Source organism: Scylla paramamosain, unplaced genomic scaffold (genome assembly GCF_035594125.1).
Source record: "Scylla paramamosain isolate STU-SP2022 unplaced genomic scaffold, ASM3559412v1 Contig33, whole genome shotgun sequence".
Taxonomy (NCBI): Eukaryota; Metazoa; Arthropoda; class Malacostraca; order Decapoda; family Portunidae; genus Scylla; species Scylla paramamosain.
The window spans coordinates 15,470-36,578 of NW_026973698.1; the positions used below are offsets into that span (position 1 = coordinate 15,470).

Below are 21,109 nucleotides of genomic sequence, written 5' to 3' on the forward strand. Positions count from 1 at the left end.
ACCACCACCACCACCACCACCACCACCACCACCACCACTACTACTACTACTACTACTACTACTACCTACTACTACTACTACTACATACTACTACTACCACCACCACCACCACCAACACCATCAACTCTACTACTACTACTACTACTACTACTACTACATACTACTACTACTACTACTACTACTACTACTACTACTACACTACTACTACTACTACTACTACTACTATTACTATTACTACTACTACTACCACTCACCACTACCACTACTACTACTACTACTACTACTACTACTACTACTACTGCTTCTAGTAGTAGGTAGTAACACAGCAACTACTGCTACTACTACAACTACTACTACTACTACTACTACTACTACTACTACTACTACTACTACTACTACTACTACTATTATCACTGTTACTACCACCACCACCACTATCACCACTAAATCAGTATTTATTATTTTTCTTCTTGTCTACCACCACCACCACCACCACCCACCACCAGGGCCCAATCTCCCCTGCAGGCTTCAGTGAGGAGCAGTTCAGCTACTTCAATCCCTCAAAAGGCAATTAGGTGTTCTTGGTGAATGAGGAGGAGGAGATTGAATGCAGAGTGATTGCCTACATGACCACCAAGGATAGGATTGCCTGCGCCAGTGGGTGAATTGTGGTGAGTTGCTGGCTGGCGGGTCATAACAATTTGTGGGTGAGTGCCAAAAGATTATTATGCCAACATGGTGAATAATGTAGGAAGTGTATATACTTCTAAAGCACAATTTCCTATGTTTTGTTCTTATTCTCTACCACCACCACCACCACTACCACCACCAATAATAAAACAGTACCTCTTCTTTCTCTTTTTGTCTTTTTTGTGTCCCTAGTAATTGTAATCTTGGCACCCTACTCATGTTTACATTCTTTTCATTTATTTCTTCTACTGGAGAGTCTTGGAAGGCAGTGGGGAGTTTGGGGAGCTAATAGGGAGTTTGGGAAGGGCAATGGGGAGTTTGGGAAGGCAGTGGAGAGTCCTTGGAAAACAGTGGGAAGTTTGGGGAGGGTGTGGGGAGTTTGGGAAGGCAATGGGGGGTTTGGCAAGTCAGTGGAGAGTTTGGGAAGGCAGTGGGGAGTTTGGGGAAGCAGTGGGAAGTTTGGGAAGGCACTGGGAGTTGACTGGAGTTTTTAAGACAGACAGACAGACAGACAGAGAGAGAGAGATTATAAATAAAGACATGCACAGAAGCTGATAAACAGGGGCAACAATGCATAAGGAGACTCCGCAACAACATATCAAGTATTATATCCATGAACAGCACCCACCTACATTCACTCACTAACCAGGCTGATCTGTACTGTACTTCTGTGTATGGCAATGAACTGCAGTAAATATGAACCAGTATTTTTTCTGTCATTCTTGTTCTCTCTCACCTCAGGCAGTGCAGTGCAGACTCCAAGGCTCCCCAAGTGTACAGCATTGTTGTGTGTGTGGATGGGGTGTGTGTGCCAGACCCCTCACACTCTGTATTGGTAGCTTGGGAGAGAGAGAGAGAGAGAGAGAGAGAGAGAGAGAGAGAGAGAGAGAGAGAGAGAGAGAGAGAATCATTACCTGTACATTTGTGTCACATGTATATTTTAGCTATATAAAGTGATTAAGTCCGTGTGTGTGTGTGTGTGTGTGTGTGTGTGTGTGTGTGTGTGTGTGTGTGTGTGTGTGTGTGTGTGTGTGTGTGTGTGTGTGTGTGTGTGTGAATCATTTACTCACTGACACAAGCCCTTCCAGAGACATTTTTCCTTCATTCAAATAAGCCGTAGTAATTTCATTTCACTAAGCTAAAATAAAAATAGTAAAACATGAAATAATCTCCAGCATCCATCCCTTCTTTGAACTTTAAGTGGTATGTGTCCTTTGAAAATACCATTAACTTGTATCTCTTTATTCAGCTTGGGCAGCTACAACAGCCAGATTTGTACACCAACTCTTTCCTTCTCTCATCTCTTTCTCTCTCAGCATTCGTCTCCCCACGTATCTCTTCTCTTCCTCCTCTCATCTCTCTCTCTCTCTCTCTCTCTCTCTCTCTCTCTCTCTCTCTCTCTCTCTCTCTCTCTCTCTCTCTCTCTCTCTCTCTCTCTCTCTCTCTCTCTCTCTCTCTCTCTCTCTCTCTCTCTCTCTCTCTCTCTCTCTCTCTCTCTCTCTCTCTCTCTCTCTCTCTCTCTCTCTCTCTCTCTCTCTCTCTCTCTCTCTCTCTCTCTCTCTCTCTCCAGCACCATTCCCTTCTCCCATTCATTAGAGGTCATCCCCTTACACCCAGAGCATGTATTGCACTCATACACATCTCCTCCTCCCTTTCTCTCCCAGTTCTACATGTTTTTCTTATCTCCTGCATTGTGTCACTCTCTCCCTAGTATGGCTGGGCAAGGTCACCTACCATTGAGACAGTAGCTCCTCATTGGTCATTGCCAGGCTCTCTTTTCGATCTTCATGGCAGTTTCCACAACAGCAAACACTGCAAGCTTGACCACTGATTTTGTCTCCAATGAAGCTAAGAGTGGGAGTGTTCTTACCAAGTATGTGTTGTGTTTTGGAGTTTTTAGTTTAGTATTAGTCACTGTCCTTCCTTAATCTGTTACTGGAATCATGAAAACACCCTTGCAAACCATAACAATGTCCGCTAAAACCTGTTAAAGTATCATTAACCCTTTTACTTGAATCACAGAGACATACTTGCAAACCCTGACAACATCCACTGAAACTTGTTAAACTGTCACTAGCATTATTAAACCATTACTTGATCATAAAAACACCCTTGAAAACCCTGGTAACATCCATTAAAGTCTGTTAACCTATTACTAACCTTATTAAACCATTACTTGAATCATGTAAATGCCCTTGAAAACCCTGATAACATCCACTAAAGCCTTTTAAATTACCACTCCAGTCAGGGGAGCTCCAAACACTATTAGAGCCTGTTAATAAAGAAAAGGCACTGGAATATTGGGGAATGCACATTTCAAGCTGTAGCCTTACCTCACATCCTTAACTCTCATAACAGGGCCTTTGTTGGAGGCGTCCCCTGTGATATAGTGGACGACAACCTGGAGCTCTGTGACACGCTGACAAGGGAGAAGGTTACTTGTCGCTCCAAGGGTAAGCTGGTCGGCCCCATGAATGCCACTGTCTGCGTTACTGGAAGAGGCGCGTCTGAAGTGACCAAGATAGGAATGTACGTGGACTCCCAGGACAGGCTGTACCAGTTCCTCACATATGCTGGTGTGTACATATAGTGTGCCTGCACGTGTATGCATGTGAATCTAGTCTTATGTTGCCTAAACCAGTGTAACCTGACTTTATCCTGACTATTGGAAATAACTGTATAGGAATTAAGCTTGTAATGCCCTGTGTTTTAGCAGTAGATTGTTGTGTTTTTCTTAGTTTTTACAGGGTGTCCTGCAAGTTTAGGTACACTAGGTATGATAGTTCAAGTAATTCTAAGTTGAAAATACCCCATACACATATGCTGTGTTTTGTTTTATTTTGTGAGAAATTAATGTGTAGCTAAGTTGTGAGTTGCGGGAGCTGCTTGCCTGGGTGTGCCTCCGCCTCCTTCCTCCCCTCCTTGGCTCGCTACGTACTCGCGTGGTGCTGCGTAGCATTAAGTGATACATTTTTGTGTACATTGTATGCAGTCAGATCCTTACAGGAAATAGCAAATGACAGATTAAATTTAGTGAAGAAAATGTGCAGGTGAGATCAAGGAGAAGATCAAGGAGAGCCTGGCAGTGACTGAGTATGCCAAGCCATCCAGTGCATTGGTGCTGAGTGGTGTGTCCAGCAGTGTGGTGCAGTACACAGTGTTTGAAATGCAGCTGTCCTTTACTGTGCTGGATACAGAGGTGTGTGTGTAGTTGTAGTATACAGGGACTAAGCTACACACCTCTGGTTCTGTCTCCTTTATTCATCCATCAGTTTATGTACATTTCTTGCCTCTCTCACCTTTGTTTTTTTACTTGTGATATACAGGGGCTGGGCTACATTCCTTATCCCACCTCTGTATTCATTCAGTCCTTGTGTGTATGTGTGTGTGTGTGTGTGTGTGTGTGTGTGTGTGTGTGTGTGTGTGTGTGTGTGTGTGTGTGTGTGTGTGTGTGTGTGTGTGTGTGTGTGTGTGTGTGTGTTTACCTAGTTGTATTTACCTAGTTGTGAAATACAGGACGAGCCACACTAGGCTCGTGCCGTCCCATCTCCATATCGATTTTTATTTAGATTTTCTTTAAATTTATGAATTGTCTTTGCACACACAGTCTCATCCTTAAGTTCATTCCACACTGTTATACTTCTGTGTGGGAAGCTATGTTTCTTGATGTCTTTTCTGCAAATACTCCTTTTCAGTCTCCTTCCATGTCCTCTTGTGTCTCTCGTATCTGGTATCAAGAGGTCTTCTCTGTCCAACTTTTCCATTCTTTCCAGTATTTTATATATAGCTATCAAATCACCTCTCTCCCTCTTTTTTTCTAGTGTAGTCAGGCCCAATCTCTTCAACCTTTCCTCATAACTATACTCTCTTAAGCTTGCAGGGATTTTAGTTGCAGCTCTCTGAATTCTTTCTAACTTTCTTGTATCCTTTTTCAAACTTCGACCACACTGATGCTGTGTACTCCAATCTCGGACATATCATCGTTGTTATCATTTTTTTTATCATATCTTCATCAGTATAGGAGAATGCTATCTTGATGTTTTTCAGCAGTTTATATGTTTCTCCTATAATTTTTGTTTATGTGCTTCCCAAATGATAAATTATCAGTAATAATTACTCCTAGGTCTTTTTCTTCTGATCTTATAGAGATTTCCTCATTCCCTAAGTAATAGTTGCCAATTGGTCTTTTCGCACTTTTTCCAAACCTCATCACACTACATTTTTTAGCATTAAACTCCATGTTCCACCTCATTAACCCTTCATTAATCTTAATTAAGTCCTGATTTAAAGCATTGCAATCCTCTTCATTTGTTACTTTCCTCATAATCTTAGCACCATGAGTGAAAAGGTTCATGTAACTTTCTACACCTTCTGTCACATCGTTTACATAAACTGTGAACAAAATATGTGCAAGTACTGAACCTTGTTGGACTCCACTTGTTACCATTCTCCAGTTCAACCTGCTGCCTTTAATTGCTGTCCTCATTTCTCTGTTTGTCAAAAAGTCAGTCATCCACTTTAACAGTGATCCACCGAGTCCTCAGTTTTTCCAATTTCCACATTAGTCTTCTGTGTGGAACTTTATGGAATGCTTTTCTCAGATCTAAGTATATGCAGTCGGCCCATCCATCTCTCCCTGGCACTATATCTATTACTCTTGAGTAGAAACTTATCAGATTTGTAACACAAGATCTTCCTTTTCTGAAACCAAACTGTTTCTCTGTTATCACCTTGTTGTCTTCTAGGTATTTCACCCATCTGTTCTTGATAATCTTTTCACAAATCTTCACCACCACACTTGTGAACAGTACAGGTCTATAATTTAATGGATCTTCTTTGCTTCCAGTCTTGTGAATTGGGGTAATATCCGCCCATTTCCAATCTATGAGTACTCTACCTTTTACCAGGGTGGTGCTAATTATATTGTGCAACGCTGAGACTAATTGTGAGCTACACTCTTTAAAAATCCAACTGGAGACACCATCAGGACCCATTGCTTTCCTTACATCCAGGTCTTCCAACATATTCTTTACTTCATCTACTGATGTTTTAATCTCCTTTAGGTTGGTCCCTTTTTCTAATGCTGTCCTCTCATCTCTGAAATCATTTTCCTTAGCAGACACAGAGTGGAAGTATCTGTTAAACACTTCAGCTACCTCTTCTGGGTTATCCACTGTCTCTTCTCCAGCTTTTACTGTGCTTATTTCATCTTTATTCTTTAATTTTCCATTAATGAATTTATAAAATAATTTTGGTTGGTCTTTACATTTCTCCACAACATTCCTTTCCAAATTTTTCTGCTCATCTCTGTGAGTTTTGACATATTCGTTCCTCTTCCTTATATAATTGTTCCACAGGTCCAGTCTCCTGTTTTTCTTCCACTTGTTCCATGCTTTTTCTCTCCAATCTAGCTGTTGCACATCTGTTGTACCAATCCTTTTTGAAAAGGTTCTCTGTTGATCTTTTGGGTACCCATTTCTCTACTCCCTTATTATGAATGTCCAGGAAAGCTGTCCACTTTTCCTATGTTCCAATTCACTTCACTGAAATACTTCCTAAGTTGTCCAAAGTTAGTCTTGCTGTAGTTTAGCCATTCTCTTCTGTGGTCCTCTTTTCTTATACCGAGGTTATTATCCATAGCTGTGAACTGAATCAGCACATGATCACTTTTTCCTATTGGGTTTATGTATTTAAGGTCTTCTACTATTTCTTGTTTCTTGGTGGAAATTAGATCGAGCCTTGAAGGTGCTTCATTTCATCTAAATCTTGTGTCATCTGTAACCCATTGTGTCAGGAAATTTTCAATAGCCAGGTCTAGTAGCTTGTTCCCCCCATGATGGCTCACTGCCTTCCGTGGTCCAATTCTCCCTAGATATCTCTTTACAGTTAAAGTCCCCCATCAGGAGTATATCATCATTTTCCTCAAATGACTCTGCCAAATGTGTCCTTGTGTCCTCAAGCATTTTGTTTTATTCATCCTCTCTCCAAGAGTTGGAATAGGGGAGAACATAAGTCACCACAATGTTACAGTATCTTACAGTATTCTGTCTTAAGTTTATTTTCAATACTTCTGCCTCCTCCACCCCATATGTGACAGATTCCACTAATAAATCCTTCCTAATTAGAAGCATCACACCTCCTCCCTGTTTATTTTTTTCTATTTCTCATCCAGAGGTTATATTTTCCTTCACCAATATTTGATATATCCCTTCACTTGCCAATTTAATTTCAACAATTCCCATGATGTCCGGTTTCTCCTCTTTTAATTTCTTCGATCTCTCCAGTGAGCTCTTTTTCTTCTTGTAATGTCCCCACTAATTTTTCCACACATATCTTTTCCTTCTTTTCTCTTTCAGTCCACTGAGGTGTATACTCTTCCTTCAGACCGAATACCACAAGTTTTTTTTCTTATCCTCAGTTTCTCTCACCAAGTTTTCTTTCTGTTTTATAACTTGAACAACTTTTTCTGTTAGCCTTTGTTTGTTCCTCCACAATTTCCCTAAAATCAGTCTTTTCTTCCTCTTGTTCTTTCTTCCAATTTTCCTGTTTTACGTTTAACTCTTCCACTTTCCCTTCATATTCCATTGCTTTTTTTTCATATAACGTTTGTTTTTTTATGTAGATCGTCGTATGCACCTTTCCACACCCCCTTCTTGGTGATCAAAGTCTCAACCATCTTTTCCATCTTCTCAAGTCTATCCTTCATTTCCTTCATTTCAGTTTCCACTGTGATAATTTTCCTTCTCATCATTGCTTTCCCGACCCTTCAGTTCTCTTTCCCAAATCCTGAGAAGTCTCTCTGTCTTCCCTTCAGGACGATCCCCGTTGGGGTAAACATGATAGTGGGGACCGAAGAAGTCCCCTCTTCACTGCTCATTATAACAATTTAACTGCTTTCTGCAAAACACTTTTGGAGATGGGACAGCAACAAGTAGAGCCAGTGTGAACTCTCAGACTCTGTATTTCTACTAGGGCAGCTCTCAGCGACGTAGAGGGCTGGATTTTTAGCGTGTGTGTGTGTGTGTGTGTGTGTGTGTGTGTGTGTGTGTGTGTGTGTGTGTGTGTGTGTGTGTGTGTGTGTGTGTGTGTGTGTGTGTGTGTTTAGTAAACCTTCAGGCCTTTTGGGTTCCCATGAAAGGACTCAAAGATGCACCAATAATTTCTCTCTCTCTCTCTCTCTCTCTCTCTCTCTCTCTCTCTCTCTCTCTCTCTCTCTCTCTCTCTCTCTCTCTCTCTCTCTCTCTCTCTCTCTCTCTCTCTCTCTCTCTCTCTCTCTCTCTCTCTCTCTCTCTCTCTCTCTCTCTCTCTCTCTCTCTCTCTCTCTCTCTCTCTCTCTCTCTCTCTCTCTGAGTCCATTCCATTCATCCACCACTATTTAAAAACCAATTCCTTCCTATCTCTTTTAAATTTAACTTAATCAGGGTACATTAATGGTGTCTCTAGGGATTAGCCTGACAGGATACTGAGGGAAATACAAGTCTGACGTGCCAAAAAGGAGAGAAAAGGATCTCAGCTTTACCAAGATACAATTACTATTGGAGTCACATAAGTGATCTAATAGTTGGTCTTCTTTTGGTCTCTCTTCAGCACATAAGTAATCTAATAACTGGTCTTCTTTTGGTCTCCCCTCAGTGCATAAGTGATGTAATAGTTGGTCTTCTTTTGGCCTCCCCTCAGCTTGACACAGACGAGTGCAGCAATGGTCCTGCAGCAGCCCAGCATAGTGCAGGCCAGACAGCCCACTGCCATCACTGTTCACTTTGTTGACAAGGGCTCTGGCTTGGTGCTTAATGGCCTGGCTTTCAAGGTGAGGAGACAGACAGGCATGATTGACTTAAATGTTGCATATAAAGAGTAATAAAATGATATAATCTTTGTTAACATGATGTGAGGAAGTGAGGAGACAGACAGGAATGATTTTTTTTTTTTTTATAGAGTAATAAAACAATATAATTTCTGTTATTGTTCAGTTTGTTGACAAAGATTCTGGATTGTAGTTTGATGGCAAGGCATTGAAGGTGAGGAGATGACAAAATCAAGTTAAATTTTTTTGGATAGCGTAATAAAACTATTAATTCTGTTATCAAGAGGCATTCAGTTTGTTGACAAGGACTCTGGCCCAGTGCTTGGATGGCAAGACTTTAAAGGTGGGGTAGACAGGAATAATCGAGTCAAGTTTATTTTTTGCATACATGCATGAAGTAATAAAACAGTATTATTTCTGTTATCATGATACATTCATTCAGTTTGTTTACAAAAATTCTGGCTTAATGTTTGATGGTGAGGCTTTCAAGGTGAAATTACTAAGTTAATTAAGGGACTGTAATTAACTTTTTAATGAAAATGTGTGCAAAAAGCAACATTGGTCTGTGCACACTGAAAAATCATCCAGCACTTTGGCAATAATCTGCCAAAGTTTGAGCTGTGTGTCTGAGACATAGCTTGTTTACACTCAGGCTTAAGATTACACCTTGTGGTACTCCTTATGTTTTGCTGTTTTTCATATACTGTATCTGTTTTTTTTGTGTGTGCATGATTTTTGGAGACTTTTTTTCAGATGTGTGGCATGTTACCCCTAAGTGGTGGGAGGGGAGGGAGTGGGATAGTAATTACTGGATAACGAGTCAGTACTTAGTTGGCCTAAGGTGAGGCCAGGGCATGTATGTACTGCCACGCTGGTGCCAGACCATCCACACGACTCATAAAATTTATGAGAGGAATTGTGTTACTATCTTCTGTGAAGACCATAACCATAGCAGAGTCTTGTAAGTACAGTTACTAGGGTGCTGTAGGGAGGTCCACAACACTGTTCCTTCCCACCAGAGACCAATGGGCCTAAGAGTGTGAGTGATGTGTGTGTGAGTGAGTGGTGCTTTGTCTGGGGTTGGTGGCCTGGTATATAGATAAGTAGATAGATGAATGGAGTAAAATCATACCTTCTCTGTTATCCTTCCATAAGAAAGCACAGAAGTTGAGAGAAATTGCATCTGTACTGTATTTTTTTCCTGAGCCTCTTCTCTCTCCTCCTCAGGGCCAGACATTTGTGGGCAAACTGCTGGCAAAGACTGCTGAGGGACACTTTGAGGTTATCCAGAGGTATGCCAAGTAAGAAACAGAAGAGAATGTTACAAGGAGGAGGCAGCAGGCACCTGCCAAAATGATAATTACTCCCAGTGAGGTCTAAAGCACTGGATGATGGGGTGCTGTGAACTTATCATTAAATGCAGCTGTGACCTCACTGAATGTTTCCCTTAGTGTCTCACAACACAAGGGAGCAGTCACAGCCTGCCCTCTAAAAACAACTTTCTTCCTTCATACAAAACTACAAGCACCTAATTACACACACACTCTTCACTCAATTGTCATGGCGACTCCTACACCAGCCTCAGAGTCACCATCGGGGGAGGGGACCACAAATGTCCCCAGATCAGACTGCTCTTCTGGTATCGACCATAAGTGTCTTGACACCTCCCTCAACTTTTTCTTCATTAACTCCTGCAACATTCGCAGTCTTGGATTTAATTTTCAGTCTGTAAAACACCATCTCTCCTCTACTAAACCTCATTTTCTTTTCCTCACTGAAACACAGGTGTCTAAGGTAACTGACATTAGCCCCATTTCTGTTCTCTCCTACTTTCTCTATCCTCATTTTCAATCCAAAGCTGGATGTTGCATTTATGTGTGCAACAACTTAACCTGCTCTCTTGCCCATGCTCTTGAATCTTCCAAGTTTTCCACCATCTGGCTACGACTACAGAGTCACTCTCAAACTAAATGTATTTGTGCTGTATAGCTCTCACTTAACTCCTCTGACTATAAGAAATTCTTTGACTACTTTCAAAGTGGAGCACATTCTGACTCTTCCCTTTTGTGGAGGTCTCCATTCTTGGAGATTTCAATGTTCACCACCAGCTTTGGCTTTCCTTTTCATCTCCCTTCACTGACCATCCTGGTGAACTAGCCTTCAACTTTGGTATCCTCCACGACCTAGAGCAATTGGTGCAACATTCTACTCATAATCCTAACTGTTTTGGAGATACGCCCAACATTATTAACCTTTTCCTAATCTCTAAACCTTCTGATTATGCTGTCACCCTCTCTTCTCTGTTGGGCTCCTCCAATCACAATCTCATATCTGTATCTTGTCCTATCACTCCAATCCCTCCTCAGCATCCCCATAAGTAGAAGTGCCTCTAGCATTTTGTCTCAGCTAGCTACAGGGACCTGAGGAGGTATTTTGCTGATTTTCCTTGGAATGACTACTGCTTCCGTGTCAGAGACCTGTCTCTGTGTGCAGAGTACATAACAGAGGTAATAGTGTCTGGCATGGAGATGTACATTCCTCACTCTTTACCTTCCAAACCTTGGTTTAACACAGCTTGTTCTTGTGCTATACATGACAGAGAGGTAGCCTACAAAAGGTACTTGAGCCTTCCATCACCAGAATCTCATTCACATTATATTTCTGCCCAGAACCATGCTAAGTCTGTTCTTCAACTAGCCAAAAACTACTTCATTAATAGAAAGTGTCAAAATCTTTCAAGATCTAACTCCCCTTGTGACTTCTGGCACCTAGCCAAAAACATCTTCAATAACTTTGCCTCTCCTTCTTTTCCTCCTTTATATCAACCAGATGGCACCACTGCTATCACATCTATCTCTAAACCTGAACTCTTCACTCAAACCTTTGCTTAAAACTCTGCCTTGGATGATTCATGGCTTGTTCCTCCCTCTCCTCCACTCTCTGACTACTTCATGCTACTTATTAAAATTCTTCACAATGATGTTTTCCATGCCCTTGCTGGCCTAAACCCTCAGAAGGCTTATGGACCTGATGGGGTCCCTCATATTGTTCTCCGAAACTGTGCCTCTGTGCTTGCACCTTGCTTAGTCAAACTCTTTCATTTCTGTCTGTCAACATCTACCTTTCCTTCTTGCTGGAAGTTTGCCTACATTCAGCCTGTTCCTAAAAAGGGTGACTTCAAATCCCTCAAACTACCATCCTATTGCTTTAATTTCCTGCCTATTTAAAGTTTTTGAATCAATCCTCAACAGGAAGATTTTTAAATATCTTTCACTTCACAACCTTCTATCTGATCGCCAGTATGGGTTCCATCAAGGCCACTCTCCTGGTGATCTTCTGGCTTTCCTTACTGAGTTTTGGTCATCCTCTTTTAAAGATTTTGGAGAGACTTTTGTTGTTGCCTTGGACATATCAAAAGCTTTTAATAGAGTTTGGCACAAAGCTTTGATTTCCAAATTATCCCCTCCTACAGCTTCTATCCTTCTCTCTGTAACTTCATCTCAAGTTTCCATTCTGACCGTTCTATTGCTGCTTTGGTAGATGGTCACTGTTCTTCCCTTAAATCTATTAACAGTGGTGTTCCTCAGGGTTCTGTCCTGTTACCCACTCTCTTCTTCAGTGGCGGCTCATCAATAGGGACTGCGAGACTGCATCCCCCCCAGTGGATTTCTAGGATTCACGAAAATAATGTTAATTTATTTATGTTTGACTATCATTCACATGAAAACACCAATTCTCACATGTTTATATGAAAAAAAAATACTGCAAAACAATGAGGAAGTACAGAAATTATTTACTATTTAATGATACGAAAGCGGGGAGAAATGGGGGAGCCTTCCCGGGTGGAATGGCGAGTGTGGACTGCGTCCACACTCACACACTGTGAGTGTTCTTGCGTCGGTCTTATTTTCAATCGTGTTTTTCAATTTGTCAGGGATGATTTTAAAATATTATTAATCAGTGATGGCTTGTGCTCAATCTTGATTATCATAGATGGTGTAAAATCACAGAAACATCATATAAAATAGTTTTTTTCTTTTCCCATGTAGGCCTAGCAGTATTTTGCAAAATGGCGCAAGAAGCAAAGATGGTTTCTGCATTGAAAGAACTCGCACTTGCCATGATTTCAATAGAGAAGATTTCTATGAATAATATGCCAGGTTTAAATGAAAAAGTTATTGATCTGTTTGCACAAAACAGGAACAGGAGAATGGACTTCCTTTTCAAATAGCCTAAGCCAGCACTAAGGAAGTCAAGCATTTACTGTTAGGATAAGACCTAAAGAATTAAATAATTATCTATCTATCTTTATAATCTATCAATCAATGGTATGTTAAACAATAACAATAAAAGCATTTAAGATTTTATTTGAATGTGAGACAGCCCCCCAATCAGTAACAGTCACGAGCCACCACTGCTCTTCTTATTATTCTCCAATGACCTAAACCAAACTTCTTGTCTTATCCACTCCTACGCTGATGATACCACTGTGCACTTCTACATCTTTTTGTAGAAGTCTAAACCTTCAGGAAGTAAAGAGTTCATGCAGGGAACCCACAGAAGACCTGACTTCTGATCTCTCTAAAATTTCCGATTGGGGGAGAGCAAACTTAGTATTATTCAATTCATCAAAAACTCAATTCCTCCATCTGTTAGCTTGACACAACCTTCCAGATAGCTATCCCATCTTCATCAGTGACACTTAACTGTCCCCCTTTCTACACTGAACATCCTCAGTCTGTCATTTTCTTATAATCTAAACTGGAAACTTCACATCTCATCTCTAGCTAAAACAGCTCTTATGAAATTAGATGTTCTGAGATGTCTCCACCAGTTTTTCTCATCTCCCCCTAACTGCTAACTCTTTACAGGGGCCATATCTGTCCATGTATGCTTCACATGTCTGTGGGGGGTTCCACTTGTACTGCTCATCTAGACAGGGTGGAATCAAAAGCTTTTTGTCTCATCAGCTCCTCTCCTCTAACTTACTGTCTTCAGCCAGTTTCTCATCACTGCAATGTTGGATCTCTTGCTATCATCTACTGCTGTTTTCATGCTAACTGCTCTTCTAATCTTGCTAACTGCATGCCTCCCCTCCTCCCGCGGCCTCGCTGCACAAGACTTTCTTCTTTCTCTCATCCCTATTATGTTCACCTCTCTAATGCAAGAGTTAACCAGTATTCTCAATCATTCATTCCTTTCTCTGGTAAACTCTGGAACTCCCTGCCTGCTTCTGTCTTTCCACCTTCCTATGATTTGAATTCCTTCAAGAGGGAGGTTTCAAGACACTTATCCTTCACTTTTTGATTGCTGCTTTGGAGCCTTTTCTGGGACTGGCATCTCAATTGGTCTTTCTATTTTTTGGTGGTTGGAGGGGGAGAGTTGTTGCCCTTGGCCAGTGTCCCTCCTGCATGAAAAAAATAAATAAATTAAAATACCACCACCCATATCTTCCCAACACAAATACTGACAACAGACCCTGTGTCAGGCTGTATGTACCAGATGAGGCTGTGTCAATGCTCACCTTTGAGAATGTCATATTTGAGGTGCCAGACGTGAGGCAGCAACTCATAGCCAAGGTTGCTGTCGTCTCCGCTAGCTGGTACGTGGAGTCTTCTTGAGTATCGGTGTCAGTCTGGTAAACTCTGGAGCTCCCTGCCTGTGTCTGTACTTCCTTATACAAGACACTTCTTAAATTTAGGGTAATTCTTTTGGCTCTGTCTTGTAGAGCCTGGCACCTCAGTTATTTTTATTTATTTATTTTATTTTATTTTGTTTTATTTTATTTTATTTTATTTTATTTTATTTTATTTTATTTTATTTTTTTCCTCTCTCTCTCTCTCTCTCTCTCTCTCTCTCTCTCTCTCTCTCTCTCTCTCTCTCTCTCTCTCTCTCTCTCTCTCTCTCTCTCTCTCTCTCTCTCTCTCTCTCTCTCTCTCTCTCTCTCTCTCTCTCTCTCTCTCTCTCTCTCTCTCTCTCTCTCTCTCTCTCTCTCTCTCTCTCTCTCTCTCTCTCTCTCTCTCTCTCTCTCTCTCTCTCTCTCTCTCTCTCTCTCTCTCTCTCTCTCTCTCTCTCTCTCTCTCTCTGCAGCACAAGGATGGCCAAGGAAATCCTTCTCAAATACCCAGAGATCCTCCATGCCGCTCACCCCTTCTTCCTCTCCCTCAAGTTTGTGGGTGCTGGTGGCTCTCTCCTGGATGGAGCAGTTTTTGTGGTGAGACACACAGGGAACCTTAACTCTCATGCCTTGGGTCTTATGGGAACTGTTTTCAAAGAGGAAGAGTCTGGTTTGTGGTAAGACACACTGGGAACCTTAACTTTTATCCCCATATTGTGAAATGCCTGAGGTGTTATGGGAATTGTTTTCAAAGAGGAGTCTGGTTTGTGGTAAGAATTGCGGGGGAACCTTAACTTTTATCCCCATATTGTGAAATGCCTGAGGTGTTATGGGAACTGTTTTCAAAGAGGAGTCTAGTTTTTATGATTGGTTGATTGATGATGCAGAATACTATTAACTATATCCTGAATCATGAAAAAAAATGTCCTTGAAAATCCCATCAACTTTCATAAGGACTGTTTTCATGATAATGAGTCAGGTTCTCATAGGTGTTTCTTTCTTCTGGTGATGCAGAATACTTGTTAAACTATCACCAGAATCATGAAGTACCCTTGAAAATTCCAGTATTTCTAAAGGTCACTGAGATGGTTAGTCCAGTGACTGTTTTGTTGTTTTCTTGTGTATATTTTGTCTCTTTCATTCCACATAGTTCTCTTGTTTCTTCTCAGGATCAAAAGATATTGATTGAGATACTGGGGAGGGATGTGAGTGCATGCCCAAGGAGAAGGCCCAGATCTTTAAGAGGTGAGTGAGAGAGAGAGAGAGAGAGAGAGAGAGAGAGAGAGGTGTGTGTGTGTGTGTGTTTTATGCACAGACAGAAAACACATGCATTTTTTGTATCATTCCAACATTTCCCTCTTCTCAACTTTCCTGTTGCCCTTCCAAATATCCAGCTTTTCTTTGATCCTTCAGTGAAAAACCTCCCTTTCCTTAACTCTTTGTTGTATCTCCTCAATATCCAGCCTTTGTTTGTCCCTGCAATAATGGATCTTTTCTGTGTATTTCCTCCAGGATCTATTTACCCAAGAACAACTTGTCAACAATTCCTGTAGATGTCATCATCAGTGAGGTCAGTGTTAGATACCAACTTGCTGCTCAGGAGTCTGTTGTACCTGCTGGCTGGCATTTCCACTTTGTCTCTCCTGGTAACCAATTCTGTATGTGTATGTGTATCTATTAATTTATTTCTGTGTGTATTATGTCTGTCTATCTGTGTGAATGTGGAGAGTTTGGGGTGAATGTCGCTTGATACCTGATGGGGATGGATTGCTGTGTGCCTCTCAGTGAAGCAGCCTGTCAGTCCAGATGGCATTTGACAGCTGTTTCTCACTCCACATATTTACACGAAGGTGCTGACAGATTAGCAGCAGGAGTGGGAACTGCAGTGGCTGTAACTCATATGACTTCACTGGTACCAATCCAGACCACCTGGCTTCCCCAGGGACAGGCTTGTGTCACCCTGATCTTACCTCTACCTATACATCTACCACTGCACTACATTTGGAATCTGGTTGAGTACATGTACTCAGACCCGAGCCTGATGTGTGTGTGTGTGTGTGTGTCTTTGTCTATCTGTTGAAATCAAGTCACTGTTGTGTCTTGGAGGGAATAAGAGTGTGTATGTGACTATCTATTTCTGTCTTTATCCATCTATCTATGGAGGGAATAAAAGTGTGTATGTGACTATCTATTTCTGTCTTTATCCATTTATCTATCTATCTATCTATTTGTGTTTAAATAAAGTTGTTGGTAGCATCTGAGGGAATAAGAGGAGTGTGAGCTCAGTATGATGTGCAAGGAGTTTATGGATGTTTTAACATTTTGTAATATAGTATTTATTAGTGTGCATATCTTTTTTTGCATGCAAGATTTTAATACCTTACTTTACCATTTTGTCTGCATCTAACATACAGTGTCTCTCTCTCTCTCTCTCTCTCTCTCTCTCTCTCTCTCTCTCTCTCTCTCTCTCTCTCTCTCTCTCTCTCTCTCTCTCTCTCTCTCTCTCTCTCTCTCTCTCTCTCTCTCTCTCTCTCTCTCTTCACCAATTCTCCTTACAGGCTTGGTGGTGTTTCCTGAAAATTTGGATATCCAGGAGAACTCTGTCACCAAGAACGTGCAAATGAATGTCATTGGGTGGCTGACGGCAGCTCCTCAAGTGAACCCAGAGGTGAGGGAGGCTGTCGCTGGGTCTTGGAGGGAGCAGGGAAGCAGGGTTAGAATGAAGATGTTTAGAAAAGAGGGATGCAGCACTGTGGTTGTGAAGAGTAGCCATTATTTTAATTTTAAAGGCATTTTTAAGCTATTTAGCTTGTAGTGCAGTGGTCACTGAGACTATCCCTTTCCACTGGGGACCCAAAATAAGAATAAAGACAGACTTCATATTCTGAGTGTTAATGGAAGTAAGAATAATAATCAGAAATAGCAACCATTATCACTATCCTCAGTTTCTTCATGTCAAGCCTGATAAAGTTAGATTTAAAAAAGAAATAGGAAGGAACTGGTTCTCAGATTGAGTGATAGATGAATGAAATAAGACTCAGTAGTTAGGTTAGTGCTGAGTCATTAGGGAGCTTTAAAAGATTAGACAAATTTATGCATGAGGATGATAGTGAAAATAGGTAAGCACATTTCATGCAGGGATTGCCATGTGTAGACCAGACGGCTTCTTGCAGTTTCCCTTGTGTTCTTACAATTATTATACCACTGATATGATGCCACAACACAATGGTAATGGTGGTGATGGTGTGTTCCTGAGTGATGCAGGTGGTAATGGGGCTTGATATGAGTGTCGAGGGCATGGAGGGTCCCATCACCTTTGCTCCTGTGACCTCTGGCTCTTCTAAAAAGGGAGTTGCATCCTTCACAGTATTTTTGTCTGATGGTGTGTAGTAGTAAGGATTATCCAAGATTGGAGAAGTGTCTTGGGACCTTCCTCATGAAAAAAGGAAAAGAAAATACAGAAGCAGGCAGGGAGTTCCAGAGTTTACTGGTGAAAAGGATGAAAAATTGTTAATAATGGTGAATTCTTGTATTGGAGAGGTGGACCACCACCATCACCACTACTTATTCTCCACAGATCACTGGGCTAAAGTAAAGCATGATGGGTGCCTTGGAGAAGCTATGCCTTGAGTTGAAGGCTGCAGTCACCATCAGAAAAGAGCAAAGCTGCAACAAGTCATCCAAGTACTTTGTCAAGAAGGTTTATGTTTATTTTGTCAAGAAGGTTTATGTTGAAGGCAACCTCCTGCACTGCTCTCAGGAGAGCAATGGGACTCATGACCGCCTCCAAGACCCACAGAGGATTGGAAGGCATAAATTCAATCTTGGATAACTATTGACATTTAAAACTGGTGACTCCACTTGTCAGATTGTAGGTGGGAAAGTTTAAAGGGTTAATTGATGGGAACATTGTTGATCTTAATTCTTTTTTGGTAAAGTACTGTAAATCACTTGCATGTGAAATTTCAAATGGATGAAATAGCATGAATGGTATTGTAGTTGAATTGTTCTTTGTAGCTGGAAAAAAAATTAGGGTTGATTGATGGGGAAACTATTGTTCAAAATCCTTTTATTGTAAACTAGATCATGTACATAGTTGTTTAATTTTTTTGGAAGTGAAATAACATGAATGATATTGTAGTTGTTTGTGTTGTACTATGGGTAAACCACTGGAAAAAGTGTAGTAGTTATGAACAAAATTGGATTAACTAAACATCACTGAGGTTGTAGTTGTGAAATTTTGTAAATTAATGTAAACAATGAAATACTTACTTAATCTTATATTATTAGGAGTCATTGGAAATTAGCTAAAATAAACACCATTATATCATCATAACCCTATAATGACTAACCAACTTCGCCATGAGAGGATAGTTTTAACACAAACAGTCCACAGCTTTGCCAAATGTTGTCATAAATCTGTGTTGGAAATATAGTCTTCATCAAGCATTATTGTTGTGTAAGTTATCATTGCTGTCATGTGTTGTTTTAAGGAGACACTGATTTTGCATTTTTTTTTTTTCACACCTATTCAGAAGTTTAAAAATCTTTCAGTTTTCTGTGCATGTGTTCTAGTATCCTCTGCATTCTTTCTTGTCATTCTTTCACACTCAGAGCTAAATGCATTGAACTAACATTCCCATTTCTATTATACAGCAATTCATGAAATTAACACCAGAGCAGTTTGGTATGTTATGGAAACTGAGAGAGAGAGAGAGTCCTTTTTTTCCTCCTCTCTCATGTCATGGCCCAGGACAGGGTGACGTCCTTGGAACATCGTCATTTGCATTCCTTAATCACAGACAAATGTGCCTCCTCACTCACTCCTCCATGTTGGAGAAAATAATTGCATTAATGAACATGTCTTGCACTTTATCATTACTTTTTATTATTATTATTATTATTATTATTATTATTATTATTATTATTATTATTATTATTATTATTATTACTACATTTACAGTAGTCCCTCACTGTTAGCAGTGAAATTTGTCAAATGTGAATAGTACTATAAATGGGAAAATTATACATTAGTCTTTGGCAAGGCCTGGGTTCACCCTTTTGACTTGCATTTGAAAGCAAAGACATTATACATTAACATTATACATTATACATGAAACATTAACAGCAATATAGAATACAATAGATAATAGATGACAGATGTTATTTACCTTTAATTATTTATAGTTAAGCCTGGTGAGAGGATCGAGTGTGGTAATTGTGTAGGTGCACTATTAATATTTGGCACCCAAACCAGTGTCATCCATATCCAAGTGTCCATGCCCTTCTGGCTCCCTCAACCCTCCATCACTTGTAGAGGCTGCACTCCTGGGGACAAACACCAAAGATGTGGTTAATTGCAGCAAAAAAACAGTAAGATGGCTGTTGGGAGGTTACCAAAAATCAAACAATGCACATGGACGACAAACTGGATCAACACCATTCTGTTACGTCAGCAAGTGGCACACCAAAAGTGGATCTGATGTGCCAGTTTGGTTGTTGGTACCAGTTCAAACCTATTGCCAAACTGAAACAAGAGGGACCAATGTATATCTCCATCAATCAATCAATCTATATATATATATATATATATATATATATATATATATATATATATATATATATATATATATATATATATATATATATATATATATATGTTACGCATAATGTGGACAATTGCCTAATGTGAACATTAGGCAGAAAATTGCCTAATGTGTACATCAAGCAAGTAGGTTGCGTAAAGTTTACAAATTGTTAACATTAGGCAAAAAATGCCTATTGTTCAAATTATGCAGCTCAATTTTGCCCAATGTGAATAAGGAAAACATAATTAATTAATGCAATATTAGTATAAGTAAAATAGGTCAATCGATCTCAGGGTTCAGTTGAGTCCAATCACAAATTTTTGCATGATCTGCCTGGGTGACAGCGCGAGTTGCATTTAATTTCTTTTCTTAGGCAGCTGCACCTTCCTGATGTACATTGAGTAGTACATTGACACTTTGTATAACCTTGCCCACCATTGCCCTAACCTAACCTAACCTAACCTAACCTAACCTAACCTAACCTAACCTAACCTTACTCGGTTATAACAAACCCAAAGCTTCGAACAACATCTTTGCTCACAACAACTCGGTAACAGACCCAAAGTTTCGAACAACATTCGAACAAAACTGTAGACACTGGTTTGTCATTCAATTCACATTAGGCAAAATACCCTTGCCTAATTTGAAAATCATGCCTAAAGTGGACATTAAGCAAGTAAGTTGCCTATTGTCAACATCGTGCAAACAAATTGCCTAATATGAAGATTAGGCAATTTCACTGCCTAATGTTCACATTAGGCAATTATCCACATTATGCGTGACATATATATATATATATATATATATATATATATATATATATATATATATATATATATATATATATATAAAGCTTTTTGGTAATAAACATTTAGTGTGCAAAAATTTTTAGTACATCTAAACTATAGTAACTTGTGTCTTCCTTACAAGTGGTGTCATCCACCATTCTTTCTCTCCCCTCTTAAAAAGTGGGAAAAGGAAGACTGCTGGACCATACCACAAGTTATAACAACAAAAAAAGGTTCAAACTTTACTCTGCTGCATGGACTGTATCAGCTTGTATTCAGGCAGGTCAAGTTGGGCGATACAAGTGTGTGCTGGAAGGAAGCTGTCATCTGCTGGCTTTTGGATTATCAACTTGAAAGCCTGGGTGTGTGTGTGTGTGTGTGTGTGTGTGTCTAAGAGAATCAGTTTGAGTGAGTAGTGGGAGGGAGTTTTTGAGTATGTGAGTAAAAGAAGGGGTTTTGTTGAGAGAGAGAGAGAGAGAGAGAGAGAGAGAGAGAGAGAGAGAGAGAGAGAGAGAGAGAGAGAGAGAGAGAGAGAGAGAGAGAGAGAGTGAGTTTTGTGTGTGTGTAGGAGAGAGAATACAAGAAATTATTTCTATTAAATTTATTACTATTATTCTAAATT

General features: G+C 40.2%; 1 protein-coding gene across 11 annotated transcripts in view; it reads left to right on the forward strand.

Annotated features, from left to right (window-relative positions):
- The window catches only part of LOC135097827 (uncharacterized), a 28,678-nt gene extending 7,874 nt beyond the window's left edge, over positions 1–20,804 (forward strand). For 2 of the 11 annotated variants that reach the window (XR_010266172.1, XM_063999901.1), the window contains exons 3-13: positions 507–671; positions 1,432–1,525; positions 2,402–2,563; positions 3,049–3,266; positions 8,368–8,497; positions 9,722–9,786; positions 14,585–14,708; positions 15,281–15,356; positions 15,624–15,769; positions 16,670–16,779; positions 17,689–18,040. Coding sequence is in view for 2 of the 11 variants with exons in the window: in XM_063999901.1 (XP_063855971.1) it covers positions 15,325–15,356; positions 15,624–15,769; positions 16,670–16,779; positions 17,689–17,706 (306 nt within the window). In the remaining 9 variants the exon portion in view is untranslated. Of the gene's footprint in view, positions 1–506; positions 672–1,431; positions 1,526–2,401; positions 2,564–3,048; positions 3,267–3,752; positions 3,890–8,367; positions 8,498–9,721; positions 9,787–14,584; positions 14,709–15,280; positions 15,357–15,623; positions 16,597–16,669; positions 16,780–17,688; positions 18,041–20,668 lie in introns of those variants that run through there. The other 9 variants (XR_010266176.1, XR_010266170.1, XR_010266169.1 and 6 more) reach the window with 9 other exon arrangements.
- The last annotated feature ends 305 nt before the right edge of the window (positions 20,805–21,109 follow it).